Genomic DNA, 17,556 nt, shown 5'->3' with positions numbered 1-17,556 from the left:
TGGCCTCAGGTAGATGCATAATGTCTACAGCTCAGTGTCAGTCATGCTAACAGGTTGCTGGGCTCATGAATATTAAATCATATTATCACCGTTCACCCGAGCTTATTCCTTAGAAATAAATGGTCTTACCTTATGTAATGGAACAGCTTCACTGATGGGTCTGAATGTGTGATTGATGTGGTGTTGTGAAGTAACACACTCTACACACACCGGCTCTTTGTCCTCCAGACAGAAGAGTTTGAGTTTCTCACTGTGTAAGCTGCAGATCTCCTTTGAACCTGATGAACGGCTCTCTTTTCTCTCCTTCAGGAACGATTCACACAGGTTTTGTAACGCAAGATTAACTGGAGGTTCGAGTTTTGAGGATCGTCTCCTGCAGACAGGACACTCCTGAGTTTCTCTATTTCTCCAGAACTTATGAAGACACTCTTTACAGAAACTGTGACTACATGACAGAAGAACAGGAGTCTTGAAGATTTCTCTGCACACAGGACAAAAAATCTCTTCTCCAGGCACATGTAGAGAAGCCATTTTCTCTGTTCGAGCTCCAGCAGTATGAACTTTACTTTTACTTTCTGTTCAATCATTTAAAAAATATATCATCAAGAGAATCACGAAGATCTGCTGTCCATTAAGAAACAAACTTTGCATAAATCCTTGTTGAAAGATTTTCTCTTCGTTCTTCACTGATTGCTGATTCCTTTTTCTTTTTTCAAGAGAGAACAGACTCATGAGAGAAAGGAGAAAATAACACGATAGTCTCTTCCTGGTATAAGGTTTCTAAGAAGGTGGAGTTTCTGATCACATAGTTCTGTTGAAACAGGTCAAAGAACAACAACATGGGCCGTATTCACACACACACACACACTCAAATAAAAAACAAAAAACATGAAAGTTCCTAAAGTGGAAATCGACAAGCAACTCTTAAAACTCTTACTCGATGTGTTGCTCCAAATTTTATCACTAAAAAAGCTCCTAAATCTCAAATACTGTAGCTCATCCTGAGAAGGAAGAGAAACTCTGAAACCATCTTAAACATGCCTGCTGTTGTCAGTCCGTTTTGCATCCGAGCAAATATACAGAAATATTACAATGACATCAAACTTTTAAAAAGGTATTACTTGTATCACAAAGGTTTATTATAGTCTTAACAGTCCAGTTTGCAATTCTTTGGCTTATCTTATGATTCTGTATTTATTCATCACTATATGCCTACAGTATGTCTGAAATGTGATTTAAATATTTCTTCTAATTAGTTTAATTGATTAGAGGGACAGAATAAAATTATCCATATGTGTAACACTTGATTATTTAATGAAGTAGTACATTATATAATTGGGGTTCACACACACACACACACACACACACACACACACACACACACACACACACACACACACACACACACACACACAGGGTCCCTTCTCAAGAGAGCCGAGATGCTTCAGAACCAGCTTCAGAACAGATGGAGAGACAGTTACTCCAAACACTGACAATCATCATGACAGGCAGATGTGTGTTTATCACTGGAACTTCATCAGATGAACAATTCATTTTTGCAAAGGTTTGTTCATGACAGACCCTGTAGAAACCTACCAACAAATAAAGTGCAATAAATAAAACACACAAAGTGTCATGAGTCTATCAATATTTGTGTTTCTGATTGTTTTGTAAAAAAAAAAAAAAACTAGCTTCTCTTATCTTTTTTTATATTCAGTTTTTTTTATTTATTATACAATCAACAAAAGCAAAAAAGGCCTCTAACATTACCTTGCTCTATTCTTCTATTCTTGCTCTATCTGTTTTCTTTTTATTATATAATGATAAAAAAAAATAACTATGTGTACTGTGTTAAGCTAACTGAGACTTGTTATAACAGTTGCATATCATAGCACTCTTGTTTATTTTGATTGCTTCCATTGTCCTCAGTTTTTTAAGTCGCTTTGGATAAAAGCGTTTGCTAAATGACTAAATGTAAATGTGTGTGTGTTGTTTGATTCAAGGTTTTCTAAAATAACACTTGAGATATTTTCAATGCAGTTTAATTTTAAAATCGTTTTGCATTTATTCTGAAGAAATTCTAGTGGCAGACAAAGATTTACAAAGAAATTGATCTTAGCACTATGAGTCCTTCTAGTGGCAGTCTGACCTGATTGTTATTAATATTTCACTTTTTATGAGCATGTTCTTTTTAAACTCACATAGTGGTTGGTAGAGATGTGTAGCAGGCTGAAAGTGGGAAGAAGAAAAATGCCCTTGCATTTTTTGGTCCAAACAGCCCACCACTACGATCAGAATCGGTCCCGTCAGACAGCACCAGTATATACTGTACACTGTTATTCAAAAAACACACACATACACATTTGGACCCCATAACATGGGAATACCATATACACACAATTGTGTGTTTGTGTGTGTGTGTGTGTGTATACCTAACAGTGTATACCAGTTTAAGTTGAACAGTCTCACTCTCTATTGACGTGCTGTTAATAGTCAGTTAAAGTTATGACTGTTTGAGGAAACTAACCAGCAGGCTATCTACAAAATCTAGAGATGCACTGATCATGATTTTTCATGGCTGATTCCGACTGCCAGCAAATGGGCTGATTCTGATAACGCTTAATTTTATTTTTTTTTTTTTTTGTTTAAGCAAGAGACAAGAAAGAATGAAAGAGTACAGGAACAAGCTGTTTATTTGCTCTATTACAGACTGAACTGGCCTTAAAACAAACAAACAAACAAACAAACAAACAGCCATTAAAAATGAGTCAACCATTGCATTTTAATCACAGTCCAAACAAAGATACTACATACTGTACATGTAGCACGAACAGTTTTTTTTTTTTCATTTATATAAGATTGAACAATTACAACATTTAAAGTTAAAACAGGATGGTCTGACTTTAACTTTATGAAATTATACTAAAAATGCAAATTCCCTCTCTGACAGCAGGTGGCGCTCATAGAACAGCTGCAACATATTGTTTCCTTGGTTACTGCTGTAAACAAAGCAGCGCTGTGCTTATAAACACTAATACAGAGGTAAGATGAAAAGAAAATGCCATCCAAACTTTTCTGAAGATGCTCGATCCCTTCAGAGATACAGTCATATAAACCTTCACCCCAAATTCAGTTTAGAATTTTCTTCCAATATTTTGAGCATCGTGAACAGTGAGCTTGTTGTGCCTGTACCAGGGCCGGCGCTAGCTATTTGGGTGCCCTAAGCACAAATGCTTGGCGGTGCCCTCCCCTCCCCTCCCCTCCCCTCCCCAACCAACCACCCACCCACCCACCCACCAACCAAAGAAATAACTACCATTCAGAATTTCTTAGTTAGGTTCTCTTTACTTCAAAATAACTGCTGCAAATGAATAGTGGAACTGAACAAATGTAAACACAGAAAGTTAAAAGTGCAAAAAAAAGTTTAGTGCAAATAACAGTATAAGTGTATGAATTTTATGAAGTATGAATTTTAAAGTGTACATTTTTAAACTGCAAATAACCATGCATAACTGCACAGTAGAAATTACTCAACAGAGGGACTACATCTCTATAAAGAGACCATTCTGCTATTCTATAGAACTATATTAAACATTTTCACTACCATCAGTTGTCAGAGGCCCTACAGAGGCTGCGCCTACATTTCCTAGCTGCAAAATCAGCTATCAGGTCATCATATGACAGTTTCTGAGCCGCGCCCCCATTGATGCTGATGACAGCCAGACCATTAAGCGTTCCTGCCCCACTGATGAGCGCGGAGTGCGTTTTGATGAGTTGAGCTTTGAAAACTTCCGCTCAGCAGAGGCATCTGTGACAGCCATAGTACAACAACGAAAAATCTTTATCTAAGCGGTCTAATTTGGCAAAATCACATCACGTTCAGTTGCAGGGTTTTTCTAAAGTTCAAACTGAGGCAGATAGACATTGTATTGAAGCCAAGAAATTACAATACGAGCGTTCTGCAGTAATAGCTATATGCACCGCGTGACACATCTGTAGCGTATGGGGAAAAATTAGCTTTATTTGTCATTCAAATATGACGATGAGGACCCCAACGATTGGCCTTCCTTTCCTTCTCAAACAAACTGCATCTTTAACAGCCCAAGTTTCACAATTTCCCGGACCCGTTAAAATAAAAGACTCAACATGCAGGGCTAAAAGCCCGGCGGATCTTTTCTGCACTACTAGCGGCGCGGACGCCGGCGCCCCTGGACATGCATACTACGCCAAAGGGCTACAAAACTAACATTTTTATTTAAAACATTGTCTTACCTGCAAGCGACGCTTGAGAGCATCATCCAGCTGTCTCTTCTTTTTTCTTTTTTCCGCCCCGACTCTTGGTGCCTTTTCGAGGCCATGTCTGAGGTCAGTGTCTGCCAAATTTGACATTGATTGAGGCATAATCGAACAGACCACTGGGAGGTGGGGAAGGGGAGGCACCAGAGGGAGACTGGCACAGAGATTCACCTTTTCTCGACTAATTTGGTCTAGGCCTATATTACTTTTGTATTGCTTTTGTATATTAACATGCTTTTTAGAAATATTTTATTTGTTATTTATACTAGTAGCCTATTGTGATGATTTTTTCACGACCCAGATTTTTTGGTGCCCCCCCAAGCACTTGGTGCCCTACGTGCAGTGCGTGATGTGCGTGTGCGGAGCGCCGGCCCTGGCCTGTACAGTATTTTCTCTGCTGACGCGTCTGTTCTCTCCTCTTTGTGTCTCTCTTACCGTGTCCAATGTGCTGCTGTCCCTGCATGATGGGCCAAAGTATCGGCCCCAAAATGCACTGGCCCACCGGGAAAACACCCGATATTCCAGATGGCCACTCCACACTACAACGCGAAAACGGCGTTTTCAAATTTATCCACTTTGGATGTGATACTTTGTACAGCTCCGTTTTCCTCTGTTTTCCTTGATAAAAATGCCGTCTCAGTGTGGACGGAAGGCCAAAACGGAGAGAAAAAGATGTGTATTCAAACGAAAACATTAGTGTGAACATGGCCTCAAATACAAACAGATCTTACTCAAAATCACGGACTTTTGCGAATTAACGTAAAATAAATGAGCACATTTCATTAATAATATTAAAATCATTGTGTCATAGATTAAATAATTTAGGAGATTTTACATGATGTATGTATTATTTGTGAAAAGATGACTAGAGACCGAGATCAGCTTCAGCACATAAACTTTTTTTATTCTGTTATTCCCTTGCATACATTGCATCACATCCTATTCACCCATTGCCCCCTAGTGCCTATATGCAGGTACTACATAACACATCAGAATGACAAATCCATATTCAACAACTTGAATATTACATTTTATTCAGGTTCCATTAAAAAATCAAGCCAAAAACTCCCCCTTCCATCTTATTGCTATATTTATTAGTGTCGAGTATCAGCAAATGTAATACTTGCAATAAAATCACAACTTAAGTCAAACATCACTAAATTTTAGTAAGTCTATGTGAAGAGCAATATAGTGTTAGGATACAATATATTGCTTTATTGTGTATGAATTTCTGTTAATAAAGTCTTGACAGGAATCATACATTATTCAGTTTCAGATCATAATAGATCTACTTACAGTATGATGCGTTATACATTACAGTCCGTCTTTCTTCAGCTGTCCAGAAAAACTAGAATTTAATTTAGTGACATATATGCCATTTATGCAAATAATATATGCATGTATGTGTAAAATGTCAATAATATATATTTGATTTTGAATTGAAATATGACCAAGACATTTATAGGCAATATTTATTTAGAAAAGATATAACATATTATTGGTTATAATAATCTGCATGTTTAGTTCTGTGTTTCATTTGTAGTTCACTTTTTAAGTGTTGATGTAGATCTTGAGATAAGTGTTTAAAAATGTACTATACAAAGTATTTTCGGATGTGATCTTGCTTTGTTAACCGGGTTTTTTTTTTTTTGCTAAAAGGCTGATGCTCAATTGCCATAGGCGGCAGTGTTTCTCAGCACAATTCAACATCCTCTTTGAGTTTCTGAGAGCTTCATAGAGAAGTGTTGATCCTGTCTTTGCTCCTGCTGCAGATACCTTTTTTTTCTGTTGATGATTACATGTTTTAATTTGAGTAGAACAGTTTATGTTGTTATTCTTTTTTTCTCCCAGTCTAGACTGCTGTTCAGTGTATTTGATTTCTCTGTTTCCTATGACAGATTCCCACTGACTGAAATACAGATTATATTCAAATTACAATAACTACTGTAAGCACAAAATTAAAACCAGACATTTTGCAGTTGTTTACAGTTTGTCAGTATTCTTTATACTCTGCATATTTCCTGTCATTTATGTTGATTACAGTAGAATTGTGTTGCAAAATTCTAAACTTGTCATTTTATTATCATTGGCATATTCATTTTAAGATGTCATGATTATTTTTCTAAATCTCAGAGTGTGTGCTTTAAGAGTCATTCATGTGAGTCATTTCAGGTCAAAGTCTACAGTTAAGAAAAGTGTTTTAAATGTGTTCGAGATTTAAGGAAATGCGTCTTAAAGAAAAACAATAATAATATTATACTCTTACTGTAGTATTTTGCAGTTGAATGAACACAGATAAAACACTGAGCCAAAACAATACTGTTTAATGAATTCATGTAAGTGAATATTAATACAGTTAAATCAGTCTCTTAACAGCCTAGTGATCATGATTACATGCACAACATTTTATGATAAATAACAACATTCTTTCACAATATTATTGCAGTATTTAAAACAGTATCTTTTTACGTTATGCTGCTGTCAGTTTCTGCTTCATTACATGAAAATCATTACAGTAATCACTACAGTATTTTGCATCAATTAAGCAGATGCATGTTATCCAAAGCAACTTACAAATGAGGGAAATAAAATCAAGCATGATGAAAGAATGTTTGTTTCATTAATAAAATGCTGTTATTATAATACTTTACCTCAAGGACATGCTATTGAAAGAAGCAGAAACATTTTCAGGATGCTGTTTTCAGACTTTCAGCATGATTTGAGCTGAGGCATTATTTGAATTTTTTTTTTAAAAGTCCTGTAAAGTAATCCAGTGCTCCATGCTTTTCTTCTTCTGCTCTCTTCTTGATGTTTTCCAGTATTTTGGCCTTTTCAGACTCATTAATTTCCGTCAACTTCTCAATCAGAAAATCAATGTGCTGAAGTGTGAACACAGAATCAGTCTTGAGTGCGATTCTCTCCAGAGTTTCCACACAGTCGAAACCTTCCTTCACCAGCTTAATTTTCTCTTTCTCTAATTCTTCCAGTTCTTCTTCCAGCATCTTGACCACAAACACACCAATTTTGTTTTCATATTTGTTCTTTAAATCTTCATATGTCCTTGTCTCCTTCTTTGTCTTTGTTTCATATATTTGTGCTGATTTGATATGTTTGCTGTAGTGGCATTTATTAGTGCACACTGTACAGTGATTCTTTCTCATCACCCTGCACCATGAGAGATCTCTGACCCACCAGCATCCTGGATAATGACAGTTCTCCTTACAGACGGTGCAGCACATCGCCGCCGTGGTTTTTTTAGTATGATTATTATCAACCCATTCTTTGTAGGGCACTTCAACTTCATACTCAAAGTTCCTGTTTGCTTTGACATCTTGCTTGTTCTTCTCCACAGCTTCTTGAGTTTGTTTCAGCTCATTTTGTTTTAGTTCCATCATTTGAACTCGTGATCGTAAATTGGAGACATTTGCCTCCAACTGCTTCCGTTTTTGCAGCACATCTCGAGTCATCTTCAGGGATTTTGGTTTTATTGTGTCAAGAACCTTGAACAATCCTGCCATTCCTTTAAAGCTGCAATTCCATGATTGATCCAGCCTCTGTTCATGTTCCTCAGTATCTTCAGTATCTTCATCATCTTCTTCATCAGTAGTGTCTGTCTGACAGTTGTTAAACAGGAAAAACACTGGCTGATTCTTGTCATTTACTGGACACTTGATGTTAGCCTCTTCAACAGCCCTCAGGGCATTTTTAGGACGCATTCCATCTGAGTGTGTGAAGAGTAAGATGATGTTGTCAGCAATATCTCTTCCAAATAAAGACTGAACAGCATCAAATATGTATTTTTGTCTGTCAGATAGTCTGTTTTGGGTTGCTTTAATCACCAGACACACTGCATGTATTTCATGAATCTCTTCTGCAGATTTACTTAAACTGAGCAAACCTTCAGCGATCTCTTTATCTTTCTTAACTCCACGTGTGTCTCCACATCCTGGTGTGTCAATGATTGTTAAATGGATTGGACTCTCTTGTAGATAAAACCCATAAACAGTGATAAAAGAGGTCTGACTGTGAACTTGTGTTTGGTTGCTTTGATCATCTGTGATCTCAAACCAAACCTTGTCTTCTCTCTTTACACCCAACATGTAGTTGATCATCGCATTGATCAGGGTTGTTTTTCCTGTTCCTGTTTCTCCCACCATCAGAATGGTTTTGTCTTTTTTGCTTTTATTTCGTTTGTCTTTATTTCTCCCTCCAAAGGTCATTTTCCTACAAGGTTCAGATAGTTTCAAATTGTCTGTACTTGTTTGCAGACGGTATCGAGCAGGATTTCCATCTTTAATTAAGATGCTTTTCTTGATGAGATCATTTATGTTCTGTATAAAAAGCAATACACAATAATAATAAAAAAACAAATAAATAAACAAATATAGATGAACATGTATAAATGGTGAACAATGTTATATTTATAAATCATAATCAAATAAACACCAACATCCCTAGTAATAAAGGCCATCTTGCATAACTCCACCAGAAAAGGCAAGCATTATACATTTGTTTTTATTTGTCTTTTCCCCCTTAAATATTAAATGTCATTTTCTAATTGTCAAATTATAGTGGTTTGTGTTTTAAAGTTTTAACCCCTCTCCTCGAATCTGATTGGCTGAGAGGCTTTCCAGGATTTCTGATATTTCACCAGTATCAGCACGGGTCTGTTTACCATTTGTATCACTCTGCTTTTCTCTGTGTGAGATAGGCACCATTTTTCACAGCAAAAGGCAATGGCATACTTAACAGATCATTAATTAATATACATTTAAATAGCTAGAAATATGAGATTTTTCTACAGAGGTCTCTTTTCACAGCAAAAGGCAATGGCATACTTAACAGATCATTAATTAATATACATTTACTCTTTGTCTACAGAGGTCTCTAGGGCTGGTTGTACTTTTGTGCGTTGCCGTTGTGGTGTTTCAGGGTTCTCCTGGAAGGTGTTTTTCGTTGGGTCTTGTTCTGAGCATTTTGATGTTATATTGTTGTTTGGGATGTTTTGCTTTGGAGGTCACCTGGGTGGTTTCTCAATACAGGGAGACTCTCAGCTATGTGAGAGTCCTGATGCTGTGGCTCAGGACCTCAGAGGGCAAGCCCATCTGGGGAAGAGCAGTGTACACCGCATTACACAGTGCCTTTCTCTCCTCAGTGCCCTCAGGATATCAGTCTGCCAACCCTGCCAGTGTTCCAGGGCGCAGCGGTTTCTGGCGAATGCTTCTCTCAGTTACCGCTCAGAAACGTAGTAGTGTTAAAAGGCTTGCAACCTCCACGGAGGTCTCTAGAGCAGCTAGTATGGCCATCCCCTGCCGTTTCGCCACTTCAGGGCACCGAGCTAGCCGCTCTGATTACACCAGAGGTCAGTTTCAAGAGACTGATTCCCTTAGTAGACTATTTAGCAGCGTGGAAACTACTGCTAAATAAGTCTCAATGGGTCCTGTGCACTGTAGAGAGAGGCTACAGAATCCAGTTTGGTTCTCCTCCGCCTCGGTTCAACGGTGTTACCACCACTCTGGTTCGTCCCGAACAGGCTCTGGTAATAGAACAAGAAGTAAACATTTTCTTGAGGAAGGAGGCCATCAAGGTGGTCACTCCTCACCAAAGACACTTCAGGTTATATAGCTGGTACTTCATTGTTCCAAAGAAGGATGGATGGTTGCATCCCATTTTAGATCTGCGTCAGTTGAACCGCTCAGTCATGTGACTGAAGATCAGAATGCTCACACTCAAACAAGTTGTGTCTCAATTCAGGTCTGAGGACTGGTTTGTCACAATTGATCTAAAAGACGCATACTTCCATATGTCCATCCTTCCTCATCACAGCAAGTTCCTGAGGTTTACCAATATCGGGTTCTTCCTTTCGGCCTTGCACTCTCACTCCACACTTTCACCATGGGTTTGGATGCTGCTCTGGCTCCTCTGCGACTCCAGGGCATCCACATACTCAGCTACATCGAAGATTGGTTGATATTAGCTCATTCAGAGCAGATAGCGGTAAGGCATCGAGATGTCATTCTCGCTCACATGAAAGAGTTGGGGTTAAGACTTAAACGCCAAGAAAAGTGTGCTTTCTCCATTACAGAGAACCACTTATCTGGGTGTAGTGTTCGATTTGACCATGATGCAGGCACGTTTGATCCTCACAGCAGTCAAGAGAGTGAGAGAAGGCCAGTCACTCACTGTCAAGCAGTTTCAGAGACTGCTGGGTCTGATGGCAGCTGCGTCCAACTTGATATCTCTTGGCCTGCTGTTCATGAGACCCCTACAGTGGTGGCTCAAGACCAATGAGTTCTCCCCGAGGGGAAACCCACTTTGCATGCTCAAGGTCACAGGAAGGTGCCTATGTGCCTTAGACACGCGGAAGAAACTTTGGTTCTTGTCTCAGGGACCAGTGCTGGGAGCTCCTTGCCACGCGTAACGCTAGCGACAGACCAGAGGGAATAGTGTGATGTCTCTCAACATGAGTGCCCGCTCGGCCCGCGGTCTGTGGAGTGGTCGCCATCTCAGTGGCACATCAACTGCCGTGTTTCTAGCTTTGAAACACTTTCTCCCGGACCTAAGAGATCACCATTTGTTGGTGTGCACCTCTTATATCAACCACCAAGAAGGTCTACGTTTGCGCTCCCTGTATAGGCTGGCGGACCTGATCCTTGTGTGGTCCCAGGGCAAACTCCTCTCGCTGTGAGCAGTTCACATTCCTGGGCATCTCTCTGTGGGAGCAGACATCCTGTTGAGGCAGGGACTGAGGCCCAGGGAATGGAGGCTTCACACCGAGGTGGTGAAGCAGATGTGGAGATTTTTGGCAGGCTCAGGTGGACCTGTTTGGGACTCGATAGACGTCGCACTATCCCCTCTGGTTCTCTCTGACTCATCCAGCTCCTCTCGGATTGGACGCTATGGTGCAGACTTGTGGTGGTGTTTTGGCCAAGTCTTTGTCTTCCCTGATCACTCTGCCCTGCTCTGCTCCTTCTGCTCCTGGGAGTTCTGGAGACTGGCTGCTGTTAGTAGCCCCATTCTTGGCAAGGCTGGGTATGGTTCCCATTCTGGCCAGGCCAAGTATGGTTCTCGGACCTGATTTCTCTTCTCGAGCAAGGGACCTCCTCTCACAGGCGGAGGGCAAGATATTCCATCCCCGCCCGGAGTTGGAAGTTATGGGTGTGGCCTCTGGGGGGTAGAACTCGTAGCTTCTGGTCTCTCAACAAAGGTTAAGACCATCCTCCAATCCAGAGCTCCCTCAATGAGGAAACTGTATATCCTGAAGTGGAAACTTTTCACTTCTTGGTGCGGAGACCGCCAGCTCGACCCAGTCAACTGCCCAGTTGGTACAGTTCTGGAGTTCCTGCAGGCCAGATTCTCCACAGGGAAGAACCACTCCACCCTATTGGTGGCCAGTCAGTGGGCAGGCACCCCCTGGTTTCACATTTCCTCTGACCACTCCACCCTATTGGTGGCCAGTCAGTGCCAGAGAAGCTTATGTTGGGCGCAGTGGATCAGGATGCTATTCCAGCAGCCACGAGCCCTCTGATCTCTCCTGTCAAATTTAGGGGAGTCAAAGACTCATTCCTTTTTGGGATTGGCTGGCACTGAATGGGATGTCCCACGCCCTACTTTGTCGGGCAGGTGCCTGTTCTGCATTCTGCACCACTCCTGGCTCCGTTCTCTCGCTTTAGCTGTGCTCTTTCACACTAGGCAGGGATTTGTAAATCTGGCAGCGTGGGCATTCTCATTGCCATAACTTTTTGACGGAACTTGAGCTCCTGAAGAGGAACGTCTCCAGGTTATGCATGTAACCATGGTTCCTCGCTTTAGCAGGAGACGCCATGTCTCAAGGCCATACTTCGGCATCCCTGTCAGTGCTTTTGCTTCCATTCCCTAGAAGTAGACTCTGGATTCCTACCACCCGCATGCTTTTAAGCTTCCTGGTCATTATAATCACCTCAGTCATTATGTCACCCCGCCCATGACGTCTCACCCATCCATTGGACTGATTACACGTGTATCAGAGTGTGGTCACATTGAAGGTGTTCCCATAGCGTTTCGACACAGCGTCTCATTCCATTCGGGGAACCATGGTTACATGCGCATCCTGGAGACGTTTTATTGCCTGTAATGTCTGGTTTGGTGTTTTGTTTCATGTTCTTGTTTTCATGTCTTTTATTTTGTTGTTTTTTTTGTTTTGTTGTTTTGTTGTTTTTCTGTTTTTGCTTGTTCTCTTGTATTCCCTGCTATTGGTTCCTCTCCCTACAAATGCGTCAGTATTCTGATTAAGGCCCTTAGTCATGCGTGTCTTGTTTTCCAGAAGAATTCTGGTTTGTTCTTTGTCATGTAGGCCTGTATTGTTTGTTATAAGTAGTCATGTTTTTTTGCCATTTGGCGCCTGTGGAGTGTGATTAGCGATATGTACCTATGTTGGTGAGTCAAGTCTGTTCAAGTCAAGTCTGTTCATACCTCGTCAAGTCAAGTCTTTTTGTTGTGTTTTGGATTATGTTTGGATTTCCAGATTGCACCTTGTAAATAAATAACCTCGCACTTGGGCCCATCCCACGCTTCAGCCTTCAGTGGACTACTTCCATTACAAGAATACCACGACCAAAATATATGAACCAGCAGTTGCTTGTCTCCTCCTAATCTTAGATCAGTCGTCAGGGTGACAGGTCAATTATTCAGGACTTTTGGTGGACTGTGTGCCATTTGAGTGGCCTCCCTTTAAATGATGTAAGCTTTTAAGGGACATTTTTTCGAATGGGGTTAAATAAGACCCCATTCATTCTCTCAGTTGCCTGGGGGGAAAGATTTGCTGATCACTGGGAGGGAATATATTGACTATGCTCTTTTGCTGGCTGGTTCAAGCGCTTACTGTGGGGATTGTGGATGAGGAACACTGCAATCCTGCAGTAGCCACCATGCCTGCCAAGCCAGAGTCTGCTCATGTCATGTCTGTGACTCCAGGACCTGCTCACCACATGCCAGGGTTTGCTCACGTCATGCCAACCAAGTCAGCACCTGTTAACGTCATGCCTGCTATGCCAAAGCCTACTCATGCCATGCCTGCCAGAGGGAGTGCTCACCACATGCCAGGGTTTGCTCACGTCATCATGCGCCAAGATGGCCACCTACACTGGGAGTCTCTTCTACAAAATTGCCGCACTTTCTAGGAGTCTCGACGTAATGCTCGCAACTGATCCCCAGGGGGAGTCTTCGAATCCACGATATGATCACTCAGAGTCTCTGCATGACATGGCCCCACGCCCAGAGTCCCCGCCAAGATGGCTGCCATGCCAGGAGTCCCCGGCCAAGATGGCCACCACGCCATGAAGTCCCCCCGACCAAGATGGGGCCTGCCACGCCAGAGTCCCTGGCCAAGTCTCTACCATGGCACGACCAGTCACAGAGTCGTTCCCACATAAACTTCAGTGCTTCCAGTAATGGCAGTCACCATTTTGAGTCATGTGTGGGCTGCACACTGCGCTCCAGAGATCTCTCCTGTCCTGAGGTCTGCTCCTGAGGCCACTCCTGACCGTGAATTTCACTCCAGTGCCCTCCAGAGGCTAAAGGCGCCCGCTGCAGAACCTCCAGAGGAGGTGCCTTCGCCAGAACCTCCCGAAGTGGTGGCACCCACCTTTGAACTCTCGGCCAGTCAAGGAGGCCGTCCACAAATTCTCTGCCTGTCCTGTCACAGTCAAGGAGGCCATCCACGAATTCTCTGCCTATCCTGTCATGGTCAGACAAGTGGTCTGTCCATGTCTCTGCTCCACCTTGGCTTCTTGCTCTGCCAGTGTCACTCCACCGTTCTGCTCAGCCTGCACTGCCATGGCTCCCCGCTAGGACTGCTCCACCTCAGTTCCATTGTCTGTTACTGCTCCATGGCCCAGGTCCCCCTCAGCTCCATTGTCTGTCACTGCTCCATGGCCCAGGTTCCCCTCTGCTCCATTGTCTGTCACTGCTCCATGGCCCAGGTCCCCCTCTGTTCCATTGTCCGTCTCTGCTCCACAGTCTGAACCTGCCTCTGATTCACAAGCCTGGCCCTCCATCCCTCCCACAGAACAATGTAATATAAACAGATTGAACCTTGTTCCCAATAGTAATCTGATCCTGTACATCCTGTACCCAACCCATAAATGTACCCATACCACCAAACCTGTCCCTGTTACCATATCACACACCAATAGTAGCATTAACAAAAGCTTTTAATCATTTTATAACATCTGTCAAATTCATTTTTAGATTTTCAGAATGAATTGAAAGTTTAATGACATTTATAAGTATTTCTTTTTTTTAACATGAAATAATTATCTGTTGATCATTAGGTAATGTTTAATAAGTTTATTAGTAAATATTAACAAGCACAATATCTCATATTTTGAGCTATGTGAATTTATATTAGCTAATGATCTGTTAAGCATTTTATAATGTTTGTTAATGATTTATTAATGAAAGTTATTATAAAGCTTTACCCTGTCATGCTAACAGGATATTGGGTTCATGAATGTTAATCACATTGTCTGTGTTCGCCCAAGCTAATTTGCTAAAATTGTGGAAGGTGAGTGCTAGTCAATGAGATTACCATATCATACAAATCAGATGTTGGAATTAAATTTGTGAATATGTCAAAAGAATTAAGTCTCAGCTTGTTGTGTTGTCCGGTTTACTCAAACTCTCCTTTAATGTTTTCTATAATGTAAGAACATCAGTGATAGTGGTCCACCTAGAATTTTAAATTAAAAATCTAAGACATCAGATATTTCTGTAATATGTTCAGTTATATAAAACACATAAGTAAAAATGGTACTGAGAAATTTGCATGTTTATGACAAGCTTTATTCCTCAGAAATAAATCTGTCTTACCTTATGTGATGGAACAGCTTCACTGATGGGTCTGAATGTGTGATTGATGTGTTGTTGTGAAGTAACACACTCTACACACACCGGCTGTTTGTCCTCCAGACAGAAGAGTTTGAGTTTCTCACTGTGTAAGCTGCAGATCTCCTCAGATCCTGATAAACAGCTCTTTTTTCTCTCCTTCAGGAACGATTCACACAGGTTTTGCAACACAAGATTAACTGGAGGTTCAAGTCTTGAGGATGTTCTCCTGCAGACAGGACACTCCTGAGTTTCTTTAGTTCTCCAGAACTGATGAAGACACTCTTTACAGACACTGTGACTACATGACAGAAGGAGAGGAGTCTTGAAGATTTCACAGCACACAGGACAAGAAAGCTCTTCAGCAGACACATGTAGAGAAGCCATTTTCTCTGTTTGAGCTCCAGCAGTGTGAACTTTACTCTCAGGTTCTGTTTGATCGTTTCAAAAATGAATAACCAGGAGAATCACAAAGATCTGCTGTCCGATCAGAAACAAACTTCCTATTCCATAAATCCTTGTTAAATTATTGTTCTTTTCGTTCTTCGGTGATTGCTGATTCCTTTCTCTTTTCTCAAGCAAGAATAAAGTTCTGACAAAGGAGAAATAACACGATAGTCTCTTCCAGGTAAGTGTTGTAAAAGAATGAAGTTTATGATCACATGGGTTGTGTTGAAACAGGTCAAAGAACAACATGGGCCATATTTACACACTTACACACACACACACACACACACACAAGGAAGGAAGAAAATCCCAGAAATGTTGTGAAACTTGCTTGTTTTTTTAATTCAAGTTTTAGTTTTAAGTTCAAATACATTTATTGTCATGCTAGCCATACAACGAAGTGCACTGCTGAACGAAATGGAGTTTCTCTGAGCACAATGCTCAATGTGCATGATATAAATAAAATACAATTAACATAATTTACACCATGACAGACAAAATAACATATCACCATATAAGACAATTCTCAACTAAATATTTACAGAACAATACAAGAACTATAATTAGTGGGGTTAGTGCAATTCTACATCTGATGTAACATTGCTCACAAGTAGCACCATAGAGAAAAAACATATATGATTGAGCCAGTCTGTGCATATGTATCGGCAGTCCAGCAGCCTATACATCTGTGTACAGGGTTTTTTGGATGAGTTTTTGGGGTAGTCCTGACCTGTTGAAAAGAGATGGTCTTTCTCCCTCCTGGGGTGGTGACGCTCTTCTCTCTAGAAATATGGCACATAGACTTAGAGTTTGCACTTGACTAAATGGGGCCCAGGTCAGGAAGCAGACAGACTGGCTAAACCGACCGTCTGCTAGCCGCCTCACATCACAGAATTTAGCTAATTCTCAGCACACAGAGACCCTTTCACCTAGATATCACACTATTGAGACTGTGTCTGTTCCCTGATCTAGAAAATACAAAAAACATCCAAACTAATTTAAGAGTAACAATTTAATTGATGTTCCAAAAAAAAAAGAAAAAAAAAAGCAGATGTAATACAAATAAACAAATTATAACGCTTGGCTTATTGAATATCAGGTCCTTTTCTACGAAAGCAAATTTGTAAATTATATGATCACTGATCATAACCTAGATGTGCTCTGTTTGACAGAAACCTGGCTAAAACAAGATGATTACATTATTTTAAATGAGTCTACCCCCCAAGATTACTTTTATAAACACGAGCCGTGTCCAAAAGGTAAAGGGGGAGGTGTTGCTACAGTTTATAACAAATATTTTCAATATTTCTCAGAGGGCGGGATATAGGTATAACTCGTTTGAAGTAATGGTGCTTCATATGACATTATCCAGAGAAACAAGTGTTAATTCATAAGTCCCCTCTGTGATGTTTGTACTGGCGCTACTGTATACAGGCCACGGGGCACCCCATACAGACTTTATTAAAGAGTTTGCTGATTTTACATCCGAGTTAGTGCTGGCTGTAGATAAAGTTTTAATTGTTGGTGATTTTAATATCCATGCTGGTAATGCAAAAGATGCACTGGGATCAGCATTCATAGACATTTTGAACTCTATTTGGGTTAGACAACATGTGTCAGGACCTACTCATTGTCGAAATCATACTCTAGATTTATACTGTCACACTGATGTTGATGGTGTTAAAATTATGCAGCCAGTTTAGTAATGGCCTGCACAAAGGAGCTATTATTGAGTCTGGCAGTCTTAATTAATTTGGGGGAACTGGATAGAATCAGCCATAGGTGTAATTATTGAGTCTGGCAGTCTTAATTAATTTGGGGGAACTGGATAGAATCAGCCATAGGTGTAAACTAAAATAAATATATATAATATAATATATATATATATATATATATATATATATATATATATATATATACATATATATATATATAATGCTGTTCTAACTA

The 17,556-nt window shown here is 40.6% G+C and overlaps 1 protein-coding gene across 1 annotated transcript; it reads right to left on the bottom strand.

Annotated features, from left to right (window-relative positions):
* Positions 1–7,028: 7,028 nt before the first annotated feature.
* LOC122147812 lies at positions 7,029–15,809 on the bottom strand. Its single transcript, XM_042771744.1, has 2 exons — positions 15,145–15,809; positions 7,029–8,627 (listed from the first exon to the last, which is right to left on the bottom strand). The coding sequence occupies exons 1-2, from the start codon at positions 15,544–15,546 to the stop codon at positions 7,029–7,031; spliced, it is 2,001 nt and encodes a 666-aa protein (XP_042627678.1). The 5' UTR covers positions 15,547–15,809.
* Between the last annotated feature and the right edge of the window lie 1,747 nt (positions 15,810–17,556).

Source organism: Cyprinus carpio, chromosome A15, assembly GCF_018340385.1.
Source record: "Cyprinus carpio isolate SPL01 chromosome A15, ASM1834038v1, whole genome shotgun sequence".
Taxonomy (NCBI): Eukaryota; Metazoa; Chordata; class Actinopteri; order Cypriniformes; family Cyprinidae; genus Cyprinus; species Cyprinus carpio.
The sequence above is the reverse complement of the archived record's forward strand: the minus strand, read 5'-3'. Positions and strand labels throughout refer to the sequence as shown.